At 36.8% G+C, this 19,037-nt stretch overlaps 1 protein-coding gene across 4 annotated transcripts in view; it reads right to left on the bottom strand.

Annotated features, from left to right (window-relative positions):
• Nucleotides 1-19,037, bottom strand: part of FAM185A (family with sequence similarity 185 member A) — a 156,246-nt gene that overhangs the window by 124,414 nt on the left and 12,795 nt on the right. For all 4 annotated transcript variants that reach the window (XR_007121357.1, XM_047694152.1, XM_047694154.1 and 1 more), the window contains exons 4-5: nucleotides 14,571-14,709; nucleotides 1,330-1,371 (exon numbers count right to left, since the gene is read on the bottom strand). Coding sequence is in view for 3 of the 4 variants with exons in the window: in XM_047694152.1 (XP_047550108.1) it covers nucleotides 1,330-1,371; nucleotides 14,571-14,709 (181 nt within the window). In the remaining variant the exon portion in view is untranslated. The remainder of the gene's footprint in view (nucleotides 1-1,329; nucleotides 1,372-14,570; nucleotides 14,710-19,037) is intronic.

Here is a 19,037-nt window from a genome sequence, read left to right on the forward strand (position 1 = left end):
TTCAGCCTCTCTCTCACCAGTATACCTTTTTGTTCACACTAGAAATTTCCCTTACCATCTCTAGACATGTCCTCTGATGAAATGGCCTGAAGAGTCAACAATAAATCTTGATTTCTGACCAGAAACAGCTAAATCCTTCTGTCATATATTAGTTAAAATGATTTATAACTATCACTTAAGAAGCTGTTATTTTCAACTTAATCACTCACTGAACAATAAAGTTTCAATCTCTTGAAAATTCTTAAAAAGATATGTACTTTAAGCCAGAAAATTCAAGAGTGATAGTGGAAACGACTATTAAAGATGTTCACTCTCTCAATCAGTACAAAGGAAAGATAAATGTAAAATGTCAAAAAGGACAAAACCCAGAGGCCCTGGGCATTGGTACTGGCCATAAGCCACAGCTTCCCCACAAAGGTCTTAGTTTCCCATCCCTACACTCAACCCTCTAAGGTCTAAAAACAACCAGCACTCTTTAGGGTGCGCCTTTGCCTAATAGGTAAGCAGGTGCTACTTGGGACAGAGAAAAACTCTATCTAAACTATCTGGAAATCTAGGGGCGCTTGGGTGGCTCAGTGAGTTAAAGCCTCTACCTTCGGCTCAGGTCATGATCTTGGGGTCCTGGGATTGAGCCCCGTATCAGGCTCTCTGCTCGGTGGAGAGCCTGCTTCCCCCTCTCTCTGTCTGCCTCTCTGCCTACTTGTGATCTCTGTCTGTCAAATAAATAAATAAATAAATAAATAAATAAATAAATAAAGTCTTTCAAAAAATAAATAAATAAATAAATAAATAAACTATCTGGAAGTCTGAACTTTTTCTTCCACAGGCACAGCATTACATGTAGTCATGAGGTCTAAGGTGCCATTAGCCACTATTAGTCCTGGCTTAGGATTAGAACAATAGTAAAAATGACTATTATTTATTGAATTTTTACCATATATCAGAACTGTGCTAAAATATTTTATATATATGATCTCACTTTACTTAAAGTAACCCTGTATGATAGCTACTTAATATTATTTCTATTTCTTTCAGATACAGAAATTGAAGACAGAGAAATCAGGTAATTAGCGCATGTATAGAAAGTGGTGAAATCAGAATTCTAACTTTATTCTTACTGGTACCAAATCTATAATTATACATTATTTATAGGATGATGAGTCAATGAATTTCCAGAAATAATTTGGGTCTGCCTATATTTGACTTGTATATCAGGATCCTATCAGGTTCATCAGCTAAACCTCAGATTTTATTTACCCTAATAAAATATCACAAATATAGCTATTTTTTAAAAGAGCAAAATTTACCAACCAGCAGGTTAGTACATACCTATTGTGATATTACCCATCTTGCTTTGTAATGTTATATTACCTGTAAAAGAAAAAAAAGATAATTTTATATATTAGGTATAATCTAGGAAGAAACTAATATAGTATTCTAAAACATGGTTGGACATCCATAATATTATTTAATAAGATTGTTATTGTTGTTTGCAAATTTTCTCAGTATTAAAAATCTAGTAAGAGATTTAGCTGCAACTCTGAAATAACTAGCTTTAGTCGTCTACACGAACTCTCTTCCTCTATTCCACCTTAAGCTTCTTTAGCATAACTACAAAACAAACCACCATACTTTTTGGGAAACACACACAAAAAAATAATGATACTTCTATAAACCATAAAAAGTTACTTAAATGTACTCACTATGTATTTTCAAGATAAACTTCACTATATTTACCAGATCACTCAAAACCAAGTTTTGAGCCAACTAACACTAAAATAACCTACGGAAAAAAGTTCCTACTGTTATTTTTCAGGTCACTCTGCTATGTCTATTAAAGTAGTTTCAGTGCCAAGAGTTACAGAGTTTGGGGCAGGAATAATGAAAACACTGAAATATGACTAGCAAAGAAAAAGGCTTCAGAGGTTCTTGTCTTTTGATGAAAATACATTTTCCAGGGCAAGTATAGGATATTGCAACCATTCTTCCCATCCCCTTTCCTCTAATACCAAAATTAGTAAGATTTTTCTTCATAAGTATGTTTGTAGAATTACTCCCAGACCCACACTACTTATGTTTACTGCACTGAAAATATAAGCAACATTACTCTTCTACCATCATTCCAAAACTACATTAAAAAGTAAAGGAATAACTTTTATCTCAGAAATAATCTAGGGTAAAGGGACTCGTTTACTTTATTTCTTGCATCCTGTAAATACTGACATGTATCAGTACCTGAGAAAAAGCAAACAAAACACTTGATTCATTTGTCCAAAAGTCAGATATACTTTGATTGCAAAAATCTCTCTAAAAGTGTTATATTCCATCATACTTCATGTGAGGATATGAACAAGGGGTACATTTGTGTAGGAATAAAATTTACTTTGTACAGAGAAATTAAGCTCCTAAAATTATTTTCAGGTCTCCATAAGTACAAGGTTGTAAAGATTCTTTTAAATGTGTTATGTAAATATTATTTCATTGGTTTTAGACACTCTCTTCAAATTTTCAAATCCAGGAAATGCAGATTCACTATCACATGCGATTAGTGGCCAAAGATCACACAGCTTCTAAGATGGCTTTCAATGATCCCTGCCTCTTGGTAATCATGCCCTTGTATAATCTCCTCCCCTCATGTATAGGCTGTACCTAATAACTGGCTTTTAACATAGAGAATAAGGCGAAAGTAATGGGAAGTTGCTTCCAAGATTAGGTTATAAAAAGATCTGGGGGGCGCCTGGGTGGCTCAGTGGGTTATAGCCTCTGCCTTCGGCTCAGGTCGTGGTCTCAGGATCCTGGGATCGAGCCCCACATCAGGCTCTCTCCTCAGCGGGAAGCCTGCTTCCCTTCCTTCTCTGCCTGCCTTTCTGCCTACTTGTGATCTCTGTCAAATAAATAAAATCTTAAAAAAAAAAAAAAAAAGATCTGCTTTCTTTCTTGCTAGCCCTCTTCTGCTCTGAGGAAGGCAGCTAGCCACGTTGTCAACAGCCCTGTGAAAGAAGCCCACTATGGAGGAACTAAAAAAGGCCTGCCGCCAAAAGGTTCTGACCTGAATTCTGCCAACAACCACATAAATGAGCTAGGAAGCTGACTGTCCTTTGGTGGAATCTTCAAATGGACCCCCATAACCTTAGGTGATACATTCATAACAACCTCATAAGAGGTCTTGAAGCAGAGGATCCAGTTAAGCCACACCAAGATTCCTGATGCATTCAAAATGTAAGACAATAAATGTTTGTTGCTTTTAGGTGCTAAGCTTTGAGATAATTTGTTATACAGGAAGAGGTAACTAGTATACATGTTGAAAGGTGAAAGTGGGGTACTGCCATAATAAATACTTAAAAATGTAGGCATAGCTTTGGAACTTGGCAGTGGGCAGAGGTTGGAAATATTTTGAGGAACATGGTAAAGAAAGCCTAGATTGCCTTGAACAGACTGTTAGCAGAAAGCTGGACTTTGAGTATTCTTCCTACAAGGGCTCAAGAGGAAGTGAGGAAAATGTTTTTGGAAATTAGAGAAAGGAGAATTCTTGTTAAGCAGTTGGAGAAACTTAACACCATTATCTTCAGTAATGTGGAAACTAGGAAATGTAGCTTAATGAACAGAGTAATTTAACTAAGATACCTAAGCAAGGTAAAGTGTTGTAAGTGCTACCTTTTTTTTGGGGGGGGGGGCACTTACTATAAAATGCAAGGGAAGAAAGATAAACTAATCTAAAGAAAGGAGTGTTAATCAAACGAACAAAAACAGGACACATATGGTTTTGAAAATTCTCAGCCTCTCAAGATGGCAAAAGATGTTAAAATCAGAAATAGCTTTCCAACAAAGTTTGAATCCAGGGCACTGGCAAGTACACGGTCTAAAAACGAAGGGGTTGAGGGGTGACAGCAAAACCTCCTCTTAAGACACCAGAAAGATCAAGAGTGGTACTTCACAGTACTAATCAATTATACAAAAAGTCCTTTACAGAGATTAAAGGTGTATTATAAAGATCTCAATCAAACAACAGACACCCTAGAAAGCTTGAGTACATTTTACATCAGTATCTCTGCAGAAGTGCATTTTTTTTTAAAGATTTTATTTGTATTTGACAGAGAGAGAGGGATCACAAGTAGGCAGAAAGGCAGGCAGAGAGAAAGAGGGAAGCAGGTTCCCCGCTGAGCAGAGAGCCCAATGTGGGGCTTGATCCCAGGACCCTGAGATCAGGACCTGAGCTAAAGGCAGAGGCTTTAACCCACTGAGCCACCCAGGTGCCCCAGAAGTGCACTTTTTTTTTTTTAAAAGATTTTATTTATTTATTTGACAGACAGAGATCACAAGTAGGCTGAGAGGCAGGCAGAGAGAGAGAGGAGGAAGCAGGCTCCCCGCTGAGCAGAGAGCCCGATGCGGGGCTCCATCCCAGGACCCTGGGATCATGACCTGAGCTGAAGGCAGAGGCTTAACCCACTGAGCCACCCAGGTGCCCCAGAAGTGCACTTTTGAAAGAGATTCTTAGATGTGGCTTTTATTTTATGGAATAAACCCCACATGATTCAGAGGAGGCTGACAAAATTTTTGAGAGAATAACAACAGCAAACTCACTGCTAAACTGAACTGAAAGGAAGAGTGACAATAGAAAGTAAAAAGAGACCACTGGATCTCCAAAATTCTACTGTCAGGAAGCAGACGGAGAAAACCACTCAGATTCAAACATGTGATATATTTCATGAAAAAGGAAGAATGACTCAAAGGGAGGAACAGAAGCTCAGAGGGCAAAGCCTGAAACCCTAAAGAATTATTTCCAGGTCTTTTATGATATATATATATCTCTATATATATAGATATATAGATATATTCGAGTAAAATCTAATGTTTGCCCACCCAAATTTCAAAATCACCATGTACCAGTGATGCCTTTCTGCCTTTCATTTTCCCAATTTTGAACAGAAAAGTCTATAGCAATTATCCTATACCTGTCCCATCAGAGTGTGTTGGGTGTGTAGGTAGTGTGCATGGGGGTGGGGAGGGCTAGGGAACTTGTCTCTTTAGGTCACAGGTCTTCAGATTCAGAGAAACTGTTCTTGAGGAGTTATACTTAAGCAACTATACTTGAGGAGCCTCATACACCTTGATCTGATTTTGATGAAGAGATTCTAGACTCTGATGTAGTGCATAATTAGATGAGACTTTTATGAAATGTGGAAGGAAGGGAGTGTATTCTGCATGTGGGAGGGACATGAGTCATTTGGGGGAGGGGCCAGAATACAGCCTGGCCATCCAAAGTCTTATAGGATATCTGGGGAGATACACACATGGAAAGCTAAAAATTAGTGTTTATAAATAATTGTAAGTGAAACTCATAAGCGAACAATATGTATTAGGTCCCATAGCTATTTAGCAGAGACTAAACTGACCTGATATGGACAAGGAGAATAGTCATAGTGAAGATATCACGAGAGCTGAGATTTGAAACATGAATAAAATTTAAATACATTGATGGGCACCTGGGTGGCTCAGTTGGTTAAGCGACTGCCTTCAGCTCAGGTCATGATCCTGGAGTCCCGGGATCGAGTCCCGCATCGGGCTCCCAGCTCCACGGGGAGTCTGCTTCTCCCTCTGACCTTCTCCTCGCTCATGCTCTTTCTCACTGTCTCTCTCTCTCTCACATAAATAAATAAAATGTTTAAAAAAAAATTTTTTTAAATACATTGAAGGGGAAGGATTTTCTGCAAAAAAGAATTATATAAACAAAGGTAAACAGGCAGACCTACACATGCTATGTTCAAATCATTCAAATCAGTTAAGCTGAAACCATTAGGCAAGTCTGTGAGGATGGGGATCATGTCTTTCTTATTTAGCATTATATCCTGAAAGCACAGTACAGTACCCAGTTCATAGTCAACATTATTATATTTTAAATAAGATTGTTATTGTTGTTTGCAAATTTTATTTTTTTATTGATTTGATTTTTAAATATTCAAATTTAGTTTGGAAAAACAAGTGAAGAGAAACCTATAGAAGATCCATGAGGTACTAGTCTACTGACTTTATTCTAAATTGAGTCAGTGAAAAATTTTAACATGGATAACAACAAGAAAACCATGTTTTAGATAGATTAATCTAGTGTAAGACAGTGAGGACTTCCACTCAGAATTCTCTTTGTTGCTTCCACCTCCTGAACACTTCAAAAATGATTTTTGTGATGTTTTAACTATTAATAAAGAATTATGACAGTTAGTCAGTCACTTAGCTAGTGAGTCCAGTCACCCACTCAGCAAGACAAAAGAGCTTTACTACCTTTTACTAGTCTCAAAGAATAAGTTATGGTTCTTATATCCATGGACAGAAGCTTCAGATCTATTAAAGAAAGAGGACTAGTTTATATTGTAACAGCCCCTAGAGTTTCAGACTACATCTCTCTTGAATGTTAAGAATTCTATATAGTAAAAGCATAGTGGAACAAGAAAAACTATGAAAATAAGGAACACTGGGGTGCCTGGAGGGCTCAGTCGGTTAGGCGGCTGCCTTTGGCTCAGGTCATGATCCCAGGGTCCTGGGATCAAGCCCCATGTCAGGCTCCCTGCTCAGTGGAGAGCCTGCTTCTCCCTCTCCCTCTGCGTGCTGTTCTGTCTTCTTGTGCTCTCTCTCAATCTCTCTGTCAAACAAATAAATAAAACCTTTAGAAAAGAAAATAAGGAACATCCATAAATATAAAGAATGTTTCAAAATGTTTTTATCAATGCTAAAGAACTTTTAAAGCAATAAACAAAAAATGTATTTTCAACACAAATCAAAATATTTAGAAAACTCTACCCTAAATAGAAATATTCCAAAGTCATTAGAGTATACAAAATGGACCTCTTACTTCAAATACTTTGTGGAATAAGGCAGAATATTTAAAAGGATTCAATTCAACCAGAGGGGCATTACTAGCACAGTCTTCTACATTTTGGTTCTACCTATTTCGTCTCCAATTACGAAAAACAGTAAGCAAATCAACTATTTGAGAGGAGTAGATCTTTGTAAAAGCCTTTTCTGCAATAAAGTGGACACCATATGGTCTGTGATAACTACGTGTGCTAACTCCCAAGTTAAGCAACTTCTCTACAAACTCCAGTGTTATTTAAAAAAAAAAAAATTATTTAATTTATTTGACAGAGAGAGACCCAGTGAAAGAGGGAACACAAGCAGGGGGAGAGGGAGAGGGAGAAGCAGGCTTCCCACTGAGCAGGGAGCCCAATGAGGGGCTCAATCCCAGGACCCTGGGATCATGACCTGAGCCAAAGGCAGACACTTAACCGAATGAGCCACGCAGGCACCCCCAAACTCCCATGTTTGAGAAAATATACTGTTTTTCTTAGCTAGTAATTCTTCATTCTAGTATGGTCAGAAGAAAAAATAAGCCATCAATTACTGATGAACATTAGTTTATTTTTCTTCACTAAAAGAAATGTGATTGTGCTTTTAAAAGCACTGTAAAAATCCAAACAGAGCAAATATCCTTAAAGGTTAAATTCTTTTTGTATTTGGCGAGGGGGAGGCAAGGAGCAGGAAGGGAGGCACTTGTTATCTATAAGCCACAGTGCTAAATGTTAATATAGAGATGAATTAAACATGATCCTTGTTCTTGAGTTTATAATTAGGCAAGAATGTATGGGTCAATGGAAGGCCAGAGATGAGGAGAAGATGCTTTAGCTGAGTATCAAAAATTACTAACAGTCAATGAGGTAAAGAAAGGTTAAGGACAGCATTTTAAGAAAATTATCAACAGAATGATCAGTATAGTCAAAGGCTGTGATCAAGGACTTGAAAGTATAAAACAGGTAAGAATATACATGGAAAAGTAAGAGATTATGTAATTCCAGAAGGCAAACCTTAGGGTCCAAAGAGGGAAATGGAAAGTTAGGCAGGTCATTCATGCATTTGGAAAGGTTTGCGTAAGAGAATGCCATGTTCAATGTGTATTTCTCATAAAACTATCATAGGCTATAGTAAGGAGGATGGATTTGAAGAAAGCAAGACTGAAAGCAATGCTATTGCCAGAGTTGAAGCAAGAGATGACAAGAATCTGAAATAGAATAGTAGAAATTAGAAAGAAAAAGATGGGATAGATTGAAGAAATATTTAGGTGATAAAACCTACTTAAATTTGGTGATTAATTAGATGAGTGGGAAGTGAGAGGAAGAATCTACGATTATTTCAAGATTTCTACCTTGGGGAGTTTGGTACATGGCAATATCAGAACTGCAAATGTAAATAAAGGAGGAGGAACACATTAGGGATGAGGTTTGGGGGAGAGGGCGAAAGTAAGAGAAAAAAAGCTAGAAACATTGAGTTTGAGATGCCTATAAAGATCCCATTAGTTATACCTATCAAGCAGATGGATGTATAATTCAGAAGTCAGGGCTAAAGATACAAATATGAATTATCAGAATGTAAGTAGTTAAGACTCAAAAGTATATAAGATGCCCAAGAAAAAGAAAAAAGCAAAAGAACAATAAAACAGGATGAAATCCTAGAGAATACCCCAACGGGTGGAAAAAGGAGGAACTCATGGAAGTTTAAGATCAATTATAAATATAAAACATGAAAAAGACTGCCAGTGCCCACTAATATTTATGTGCTTTTCTCCTGCCTTAGAATACTGCTAAATTCTCAATCTCAGCCTCTTCGAGTTCGATAACATCATTTAAAATGCTCTGGCTAAGAACACCTGGGTGGAGCAGTTGGTTGGGCATCCAACTCTTGCTTTCGTCTTAGGTGGTGATCTCAGGATTGTGAGATCGACCCTACCTCAGGCTCTGTGCCCACTGAGGAGTCTGCCTGAGACTCTCTTTCCCTCTCCCTCTGCCCCTTGCCCCCTACCTTGTGTGCACACATGTGCTCTCTCTCTCTCCCAATTAAACAAACAAATATAAAATAAAATAAAATATTCTGGCTAAAAATATATGGCAGAATCAGCTTAGTTTCTGAAATTTTTCCTATCAACCTATGATCTCTCTTCCTCTGGTAGAAGCTCAGAAGTCACACAATGAAGATGGCAGCATCACCTTTACGGAGAGAGTTAAGTCCGTCTAAGGAGCTGAGTCCAAATACTGCATTATCACATGTCTAAATGCTGAAAAAAAATTTATTCTGTCTGTATCACAAAGTAAGCAGTAATTCCTTTCTAGTTATTTACATTAAAAAGTTTTAAGTGTCCAGAGTCAACATTATATGTCAAAACGATAATCAAACTGAAACTTTACAACAGACTTAACAATATACCTTAGAATTTGAACAAAGCATTTTCATGAACTTCATGAAAAGTTCTATTTAATCTAATAAAAGCTTTTCTTTTGAAATTTTTACATTATTTTTGACTTCATAAATTCACAAGACAGATGCACAAATTCACCAGTGACTACACATCATTTCTTAAAGCAAAATGGGACATTATTTATGAAATTCTGATATCAAAGTCATCAACTGTGCTTATACAGCTAATGAGAGTTTCTAAAATTCAAAGGAGTTAAGCACAGAGAAAATGAGAGAACTAACACTCAGCAATTTATTTATCAATGTATAATCCTGACCTTAAAATTAGACCTTAAGTTACATGGGAGAATCTAAATATTTTTTTTTTTAAAGATTTTATTTATTTATTTGACAGAGAGAAATCACAAGTAAGCAGAGAGGCAGGCAGAGAGAGAGGAGGAAGCAGGCTCCCTGCTGAGCAGAAAGCCCGATGCGGGGCTCGAACCCAGGACCTGGGATCATGACCTGAGCCGAAGGCAGCGGCTTAACCCACTGAGCCACCCAGGCGCCCCGAGAATCTAAATATTTAAAGTACACTTTATTAATTAAGCACTTATTCCAAATAATAACATAAGTTAAATATAAAATGCTAAAACAATGGTCATGAGTATGCCTATATATTAAAAACTCATTAATTGTTTACATTATGTTATAGGAGTTCCACCAAGGTGGCAGAGGAGTGGGGGACTCTTTTTCCAACTGGTCTCCTGAATTTAGCTAGAAATCTACCAAGCCACTCTGAGTACCCTTGAAATCAGCCTGAGATATAAGATTATACATGTCTAGATCTGTATGGGGACAGAGAATCAACAGTCCATAGGGTGCACCTGCTTTCAAACCACCCACCCACCGACACCAAAACCCCCAAACTCATATAGTCAGTAAATCTAAAAAAAAGACAGGTATTGCCATCACATTTATGGTTAAAAAGAAAATGGCTTTTTACAACATCTGTATGTTGGGTTAAAAAAAATCTACTTGAAAAAAAAATCAGGGGGGGCCTGGGTGGCTCAGTGGGTTAAAGCCTCTGCCTTCGGCTCAGGTCATGGTCTCAGAGTCCTGGGATCGAGCCCCACATCAGGCTCTCTGCTCAGCAGGGAGCCTGCTTCCTCCTCTCTCTCTGCCTGCCTCTCTGCCTGCTTGTCATCTCTGTCTGTCAAATAAATAAACAAAATCTTTAAAAAAAAAAGGGGCGCCTGGGTGGCTCAGTGGGTTAAGCCGCTGCCTTCGGCTCAGGTCATGATCTCAGGGTCCTGGGATCGAGTCCCGTATCGGGTTCTCTGCTCAGCAGGGAGCCTGCTTCCCTCTCTCTCTCTCTCTCTGCCTGCCTCTCTGTCTACTTGTGATCTCTCTCTGTCAAATAAATAAATAAAAATCTTAAAAAAAAAATCTTTAAAAAAAAAAAAGAAAGAAAGAAAGAAAAAAAGGAAAAAAAAATCAGCTTAAGCCTTGCTTAAGGAAAAGAAAGCCAAATTAAATAAATCCTGGACTGGCAGATCTTAGAATACATATATTTCCCAAATCTGTTTTCTCTAAGTCAAATATTTATAGGTAGTGACACATTTCCCCATAAAACAAGTTTCAAGATTCCCAAGCCAGCTTGTTTAAATACAGCCAATGATGATCCCAGCCAATGATGATTACAGGATGATCCCTGGAAGACATCTCTTACAGCTAGAACATAGGGACTTCCTTTCATAAGCCATGACTCTGATCTTCTCACCTACAAGACTGTAGGGCTAGAACACTACCTGTTTGTACCCATCCCACCTCCAAACTCCAGTAGCATGTTCATACAATGACAAGGACATCATCAAGGATGGAAATAGGGGTTGTTACGGTTGAGGCAAGAAACTTAGGCTTGTCTGAAGGGTTATTGAAAAGTAGGCAGTCACTGGCATGACTAAGAAATGAGGAGGGTTTCTTTCTTATCTAACCTCTTTTACAAACTTATTACCACTGAAAAATCCAAGTGGAGTGTGGGCCAAGGTCCAGATGGGGAAAAGCAGGGTTGAACAAGAAGGAAGATTTTCAACAGTGGCAACAGGATCAAATTTTCCCTTCCCTTACTTCTCGTTGCTGTACCAGTGTTACAAATAACGGAGACCACAAGTTCTTTAAGGATAGGGATCATCTCCTGCCCAACTATGTATCCTCAGTGTCTGAAAATCTGGCACACAGTCAATATATGTGTTGAATGAATCAATAAATGTAACTGCAGTGAATGCTGTAATTCATCACTTAGAATTCCTCATACCTGAGGGCTTATTTTCCTAGCTGAAGGGAGTACTGCTGGCAGACAGCCCTCAGCTGTCAGCCCTCTTAGGGAATTGCTTCAGCTAAAAAGAGTCATTTTGGCCTAAGACCATATCCCTTCCTGGGGCATCTTACATCTAATGGTTGGGGATATAAAGGTCCAGTTTTCCTCACCTCGACTTGAGACAATTCTGAGGATGATCCCAGCTTCAGAGCTCTCCCCTTGGAGTCACTGAGACTGCATGACAGTCCAACTTCTCCAGGGGAAATTGGGGTTCCTTCCTTTGCACGGCTGCGGTTCCAAGACACCTCCCTTAGCAAATGTGCTGCACTCTAATTTCCATTTTAGAGTCTGCTTTTGAGAAACCCAACCTGAGACTACAGCCCAAAGAGGATCCAGGTCTGACCCAAATTTAAACTGCCCAAGGAAAGGTATCTAACTTCATATTAAAGGTCAGTAAATACGAAAGGCTTTACAAAAGCTAAGGAATGAATTCTTCTGTCCCTAGCAATTTTTTTAAATTTAATCTTTTTTTTAAATTTATTTTCAGCATAACAGTATTCATTGTTTTTGTACCACACCCAGTGCTCCATGCAGTCCGTGCCCTCTCTAATACCCACCACCTGGTTCCCCCAACCTCCACCCCCCACCTCTTCAAACCCTTCAGATTGTTTTTCAGAGTCCATAGTCTCTCATTGTTCACCTCCCCTTCCAATTTCCCCCAACTCCGTTCTCCTAACTCCCCATGTCCTCCGTGTTATTTCTTATGCTCCACAAATAAGTGAAACCATATGATAATTGACTCTCTCTGCTTGACTTATTTCACTCAGCATAATCTCTTCCAGTCCCGTCCATGTTGTTACCAAAGTTGGGTATTCATCCTTCCTGATGGAGGCATAATACTCCATAGTGTATATGGACCACATCTTCCTTATCCATTCGTCCGTTGAAGGGCATCTTGGTTTTTTCCACAGTTTGGCAACCGTGGCCATTGCTGCTATAAACATTGGGGTACAGATGGCCCTTCTTTTCACTCCATCTGTATCTTTGGGGTAAATACCCAGTAGTGCAATTGCAGGGTCATAGGGAAGTTCTATTTTTAATTTCTTGAGGAATCTCCACACTGTTCTCCAAAGAGGCTGCACCAACTTGCATTCCCACCAATAGTCTAAGAGGGTTCCCCTTTTTCCACATCCCCTCCAACACATGTTGTTTCCTGTCTTGCTAATTTTGGCCATTCTAACTGGTGTAAGGTGGTATCTCAATGTGGTTTTAATTTGAATCTCCATGATTGCTAGTGATGATGAACATTTTTTCATGTGTCTGATAGCCATTTGTATTTCAAAACTTTAAGTAATCAAAATCAAAAGACCTAGAGTTTTTTGAGGATTACCTCAAAAAGGTACATCTATTTACTATCACGTAAGCTATTAATAGCAAACTGTACCAAATTCAATTCTTATCTAACTTAAAAGAAAGCAAAAGAAATTAAACATTAATGGACTTAGTATAAATATGGTATAAAACACTGCAAAGAATAGTGCTGTTATTATCATAGGTGTTAATTAACATCTGACTTGGTAAGGAATTGCCTTTCTACTAAAAGCTACTCAATATATTAAGTACAGTACTTTTCACCATCATTAATAGAAACAAAATGCTAGATAAAAGTCATAATTAAAATATGAAGAGTTACAAATTACCAGAACTATTCAAGGCATAGCTGAGCAATACATAAATAAAAAATAATAAAAGGAAATGCATTAAAAATCAGAATTACTATTACTTTTAAATTTAACAGCATAATATTTAATTTCTTGCCAAAATAAAATTAAATAGCTTACGAGCTACTTTATGTTTTTTTAAAAAGATGATTAGTCTGCCATTAATTATCTAGAGGGCGAGCTTCCTAATGGCAGATCCTTCTTTGACAACAGAAATGAGAGTTACTTCTTAAAATTTATGTTATATGCAAAACCAAAAGACAACTGACAGAATGGAAGACGATATTCACAAATGACATATCAGATAAAGGGCTAGTATCCAAAAATCTATAAAGAACTTATCAAACTCAACATCCAAAGAACAAATAATCCAATCAAGAAATAGGCAGAAGACATGAACAGACATTTCTGCAAAGATGACACCCAGATGGCCAAAAGACACATGAAAAAGTGCTCCACATCACTTGGCATCAGGGAAATACAAATCAAAATCACAATGAGATACCACCTCACACCAGTCAGAATGGCTAAAATTAACAAGTCAGGAAATGACAGATGTTGGTGAGGATGCAGAGAAAGGGAACCCTCCTACACTGTTAGCAGGAATGCAAGCTGGTGCAGCCACTCTGGAAAAGAACATGGAGGTTCCTCAAAAAGTTGAAAATAGAGCTACCCTATGACCCAGCAATCGCACTACTGGGTATTTACCCTAAAGATACAAATGTAGTGATCCAAAGGGGCACGTGCACCCAAATGTTTATAGCAGCAATGTCCACAATAGCCAAACTATGGAAAGAACCTAGATGTCCCTCAACAGATGAACTGATAAAAAAGATGTGGTATATATATACAATGGAATACTATGCAGCCATCAAAAGAAATGAAGTCTTGCCATTTCCAGCGATGTGGATGGAACTAGAGGGTATTATGCTGAGAGAAATAAGTCAGAGAAAGACGATTATCATACAATCTCTCTGATATGAGGAATTTGAGAGGCAGGGCGGGGGGATTGTGGGAGGTACGGAAGGAAGAAATGAAACAAGATGGGATTGGGAGGGAGACAAACCATAAGAGACTCTTAATTTCACAAAACAAACTGAAGGTTGCTGGTGGTTAGTGGGGGTAGGGTTAGGGTGGTTGAGTTATGGACATTGGGGAGGGCATGTGCTATGGTGAATGCTGTGAAATGTGTAGGCCTGATGATTCACAGACTTGTACCCCTGAGGCAAATAATACATTATATGTTAATAAAAATAATTTTTAAAAATTTATGTTATATGGAGTGCAGATGTATTAGGCTTCTATTATCTTACCATGAATACTTCCTAATGTAATATCTCCAGCAACAGAAGATAGAAATGATGATTCTGTATAAAGATACTTGGCTTCCAGCAAACCATGTTCAGTAGATATATTAACAGTACTTCCTTGCAGTTTATCTATGGTCACAGTCTATTAAGAGAAAAACTCAAAATCAGTTCATCATAAAACAAAGACTGGTAAAAAGCCAAAATGATACCAACAGATTTAGTGGGCAACTTACATAAAAATTTACTACCCAGTATGCAATCACTTTACTGATTTTGATTCCCTGGCTCTAATTATAATACTGTGAGCTAACAGTGTATTCTCTGTGGAATGTGGAATGGACCCATTAAATTCAATTATTTAGAGCTTCTTTAATTTCTCTTAATAATGTCTTATATTTTCTATATAGAGTTCTTCAGCTTTTGTTACATTTATTCCTATTTGGTATTTTCTAAATGCTATTACAAAAGAACTCTTTTTTTAAACTTCATTTTGTCTTAATTGGCTTTTGTATTTGATCTTAAATCCAACAACTTCAGTAAACTCACTAATTTTAATAATTTACCTGAATTTAAGAAAGTTTTTCTACATGTATAACTTGTATTGCCTATAAATGACAGTTTCATTATTGCCTTTCCAATCCTTATATTAATACTGTTTTTCCTGCTCTGTCCTGCTTAACTATTTGGCTCAGGCCTCCAATTCAAAGTGAACAAAAGCAATGAAATAGTAAGCAACCTAATCTTATTCCTATTTTCAGAGGGAAAACTTAAAATATAGCATCATAATTGAGTAAGATGTTTGCTAGAGATATCCTTTAGATCCTTAATATCATATCCCTTCTATTTAAAATATATTTTGTTATTGCTATTGAAATTATAAATGGGTTTTAATTTTAGCACATATTTTATCTTTTTTTTTGGACTATCATGATTTTCTCTTGTCATCAGTTACTGTAGTGAATACACTATTATTGCTCCAATTTTTCCACTTTAAATCTAATAACAGGTGCCTGGATGGCTCAGTGGGTTAAACCTCTGCCTTCGGCTCAGGTCATGATCTCAGGGTCTTGCGATCGAGTCCCGCATCAGGCTCTCTGCTTGGCGGGGAGACTGCTTCCTCCTCTTTCTCTCTCTCTGCCTGCCTCTCTGCCTATTTGTGATCTCTTTCTGTCAAATAAATAAAATCTTAAAAAAAAAATCTAATAACAAAATAGGTTTCTATCGAACAAAATGAAAAGAATTTTGTATTTATCCCTAAGCTTCCCTAACAATGAATTTAGCATGAATTTGTTTCAAATATTGAGCACAATGTAAAATGAATATACCTAGTTAAGGATTCCAAATTATCTCTATCAAGTTTTAAACATGTTTTATAAGCATCGACTGAGTGTTAATATAAAACTGTTGACAAAAAAATCAAATCACCAGGAAGGCATGCTACAGTTTTGCCCAGGATAAAGAAAGATCATTGCCCACCTTTAAAGAAAGATCATTGTTTTTCAATACATCACCAGCACACCAATATCATTCATTTCTACCTAATATGTGCTTCAGAAACTGTTAAAAATTCAAAATAATATTTAATAAGAACTGAGTTTCAAGAATACTAAAATTTAGAAGTATAAAAAAGAGAAAAAAAAGCACTCAGAGCTTCCACTGGGAAGCAAGTTAGAATGACTTTGCCCTCTGGATTTGAAGTATGTAACTTTCTTTTTTAACTTTTATTAAGCACTTATTATACACCTAGTTGCTTCTTACCTACAGTTTCTTTTAAGCTGATTATAGATTCATAGGAATTTTGACTTTAAATTTAGTTTCAATAAATCAGTCAAAAAAAGGATATTTTACCTACATTCATTCAGATTTGTGAGAATGCAAATGTTCTGCATTCCCTGGGTTACAGTACAGATGTAAAATTCCTGAAAAAATTTGTCCTTTACCTACAAAGGTTTGTCATGAAAAGTTGCTTTATGCATGGTTTCAAACACACCAAGCATTTTCATTAAGCAGACAACAACTCTAGCTTTTTATAGATAATGAGGCTGGTTTTGGGGATAAAAAAAGATATTGAAAGAGTATTTGAAAGTTCATTAAATTGGTAAAAGGGCACTTTTGATTAGATTCTCCCTACAACCAAATAAAGCCTTTAAGAAGCTTCTTATGAATATCTGGAAATGGTCAAGGGTTTACTTTGTTCTTTAAACACTAAATATTTTACCTTGTAGAAAACTAGAAAATATCCTCCCCTGCTGCACCAAAGCAAATGAAAGCAAGTGAAGGTACAACACTTCCTCACTACAATAATATAGGTATTTTAGCCAATCACTCCATAAAACTAATTTCAAAGAAATTAAAAATTCACTGAGGACCACACATAATGTATTGTATCAGATACTAACATAACAATTAAAGCTAGGACACCATAGATTATGGCATAATGCTGAGGCTCTTGCTTACAGTTATTAACGCTATTGGAGCAAACAGTCATAAACAGACTCTTTGGATTAAACTGTATAGCTTGCTTATTAACAGCAATAACTACTAAAAGACCGAAGAGTAGATCCAAAAATTAATACCTTCTTGACAAAGATATTACTATAAATTTACTTTTCTACACAAGGAAAATTTTTCGTAAGTTTAGTTATTATAAATCAACATTATAATGAAAATCACACTTTAAGGAAGCACTGTAGCTTTGTAACCCAAACTAAGAGGTCAACTGACAACTATGTCACTAATTCATCCAACCATAAGAGGAAATTAATTTCTATCTTCTCTGTACCAAACTTAGGATACTAAAATTAATGATACTATCTAAAACAGCTGCTCCATTTAAAATGACACATTAAAAATGCTGTTGGGGCGCCTGGGTGGCTCAGTGGGTTAAAGCCTCTGCTTTCGGCTCAGGTCATGACCCCAGGGTCCTGGGATCGAGCCCCACATCCGGCTCTCTGCTCAGCAGGAGCCTGCTTCCCCCTCTCTCTCTCTGCCTGCCTCTCTGCCTGCCTCTCTGCCTACTTGTGATCTCTCTCTGTCAAATAAATAAATAAAATCTTAAAAAAAAATGCTGTTAAATGTTTATAATACTCATTTGATTCTCATAATCTTGTTAAGTAGGAAAAACAAAATCATCTCTATTTTACAAATAACGGAATGAGTCTTAGTAAAGTTAACTGGCAGATCTAGGACTAGTCAAGTTTGCTTTCCCATGTTTCATTTACCTTTATCATCATCATTGTAATAAACACTGGATTAGAGTTAACTAAGTGCCAGACTTTAGGTACTTAATCTGTATTAAGTGATTTAATCCTCATAACTCTCTGAATTAAGTCCATTACTATTATTCCATTTTCCAGAAAACTAAGGCACATAGAGGTTAAGTAACTTGTCTGAAGTTAAAAAACTTAAGTGAGGGGTGCCTGGGTAGCTCATTTGGTTAAGCAACTGCCTTTGCCTTGGGCTCAGGTCATGATCCCAGGGTCCTGGGGTGGAGCCCAGAGATGGGCTCCCTGCTCAGTAGGGAGTCTGCTTCTCCCTCTCCTCCCAGCGTGTACTCTCTCTCACTATCTCTGTCAGTCTCTCTCTCTCCCTCCCTCTCTCAAAGAAGTAATAAATAAAATCTTTAAAAAAAAAAGATTAAAATAATAAATAAAGGAATATATTTAGGAATTTATTAAATTTATAAAGGAATTTATTAAATAAAGGAATAAAATACTTAAGTAGCTAAGACCTGGATTTGAACCCAGGTAATGTGATTCTCAATTCTGTGCTCTTAACCAATTCACTATGCCACCTATCAATTATCTATAGCACACGTCTGTGAAAGTTGTATATTAAGAGTTAACATATATGATAAGCATTTATTTTTATACAAAGCCCCACAAACTTAGAAATAAATTTTAAATATTAACATTACATATAATACAAATAGAAATAAATATCTAGACTAATTCTTTAATACAACAAAACTAAATTAGGCAAGAAACAAAATAGTATAATAGAAAGTAAGAATAAATGAATATTCAATAAACCATGTAAGTTGGAACAAATAAATAATTTAATGAGTGGAAACAGCAGCCAAAATGTTCAAAATAGCAAATAATCAAGAGATGATTTAAATTTTCCTTTGAAATGTTTATGTGAATGTCAATATGTAATATTCTGGTAACGTGGATCATTTCAATTAACATAAGCCATCATTTAAAGGACAGACCTTGAAGGAACTACAAAGTTGTCCAATTTCCCTTTTGCACTTCTAAGCCCACAAACAAGCAGAGGGTAAAACTAAATGCCATCTCAAAAGAGCTGCCACATAGACCAGGCAGTATCTTTCAATACTTTCCTAGCCTAATACTTTATAAAGGATAAATTTAAATGTTTGGGCTTAAAAATCTCCCAAGGTGATAGAAAATAAAAGTGACAATAGTAGAAACAATTACTGTTATAATCTACCTTGTTTAATTAAGCCAA

Source organism: Lutra lutra, chromosome 11 (genome assembly GCF_902655055.1).
Source record: "Lutra lutra chromosome 11, mLutLut1.2, whole genome shotgun sequence".
Lineage (NCBI taxonomy): Eukaryota > Metazoa > Chordata > Mammalia > Carnivora > Mustelidae > Lutra > Lutra lutra.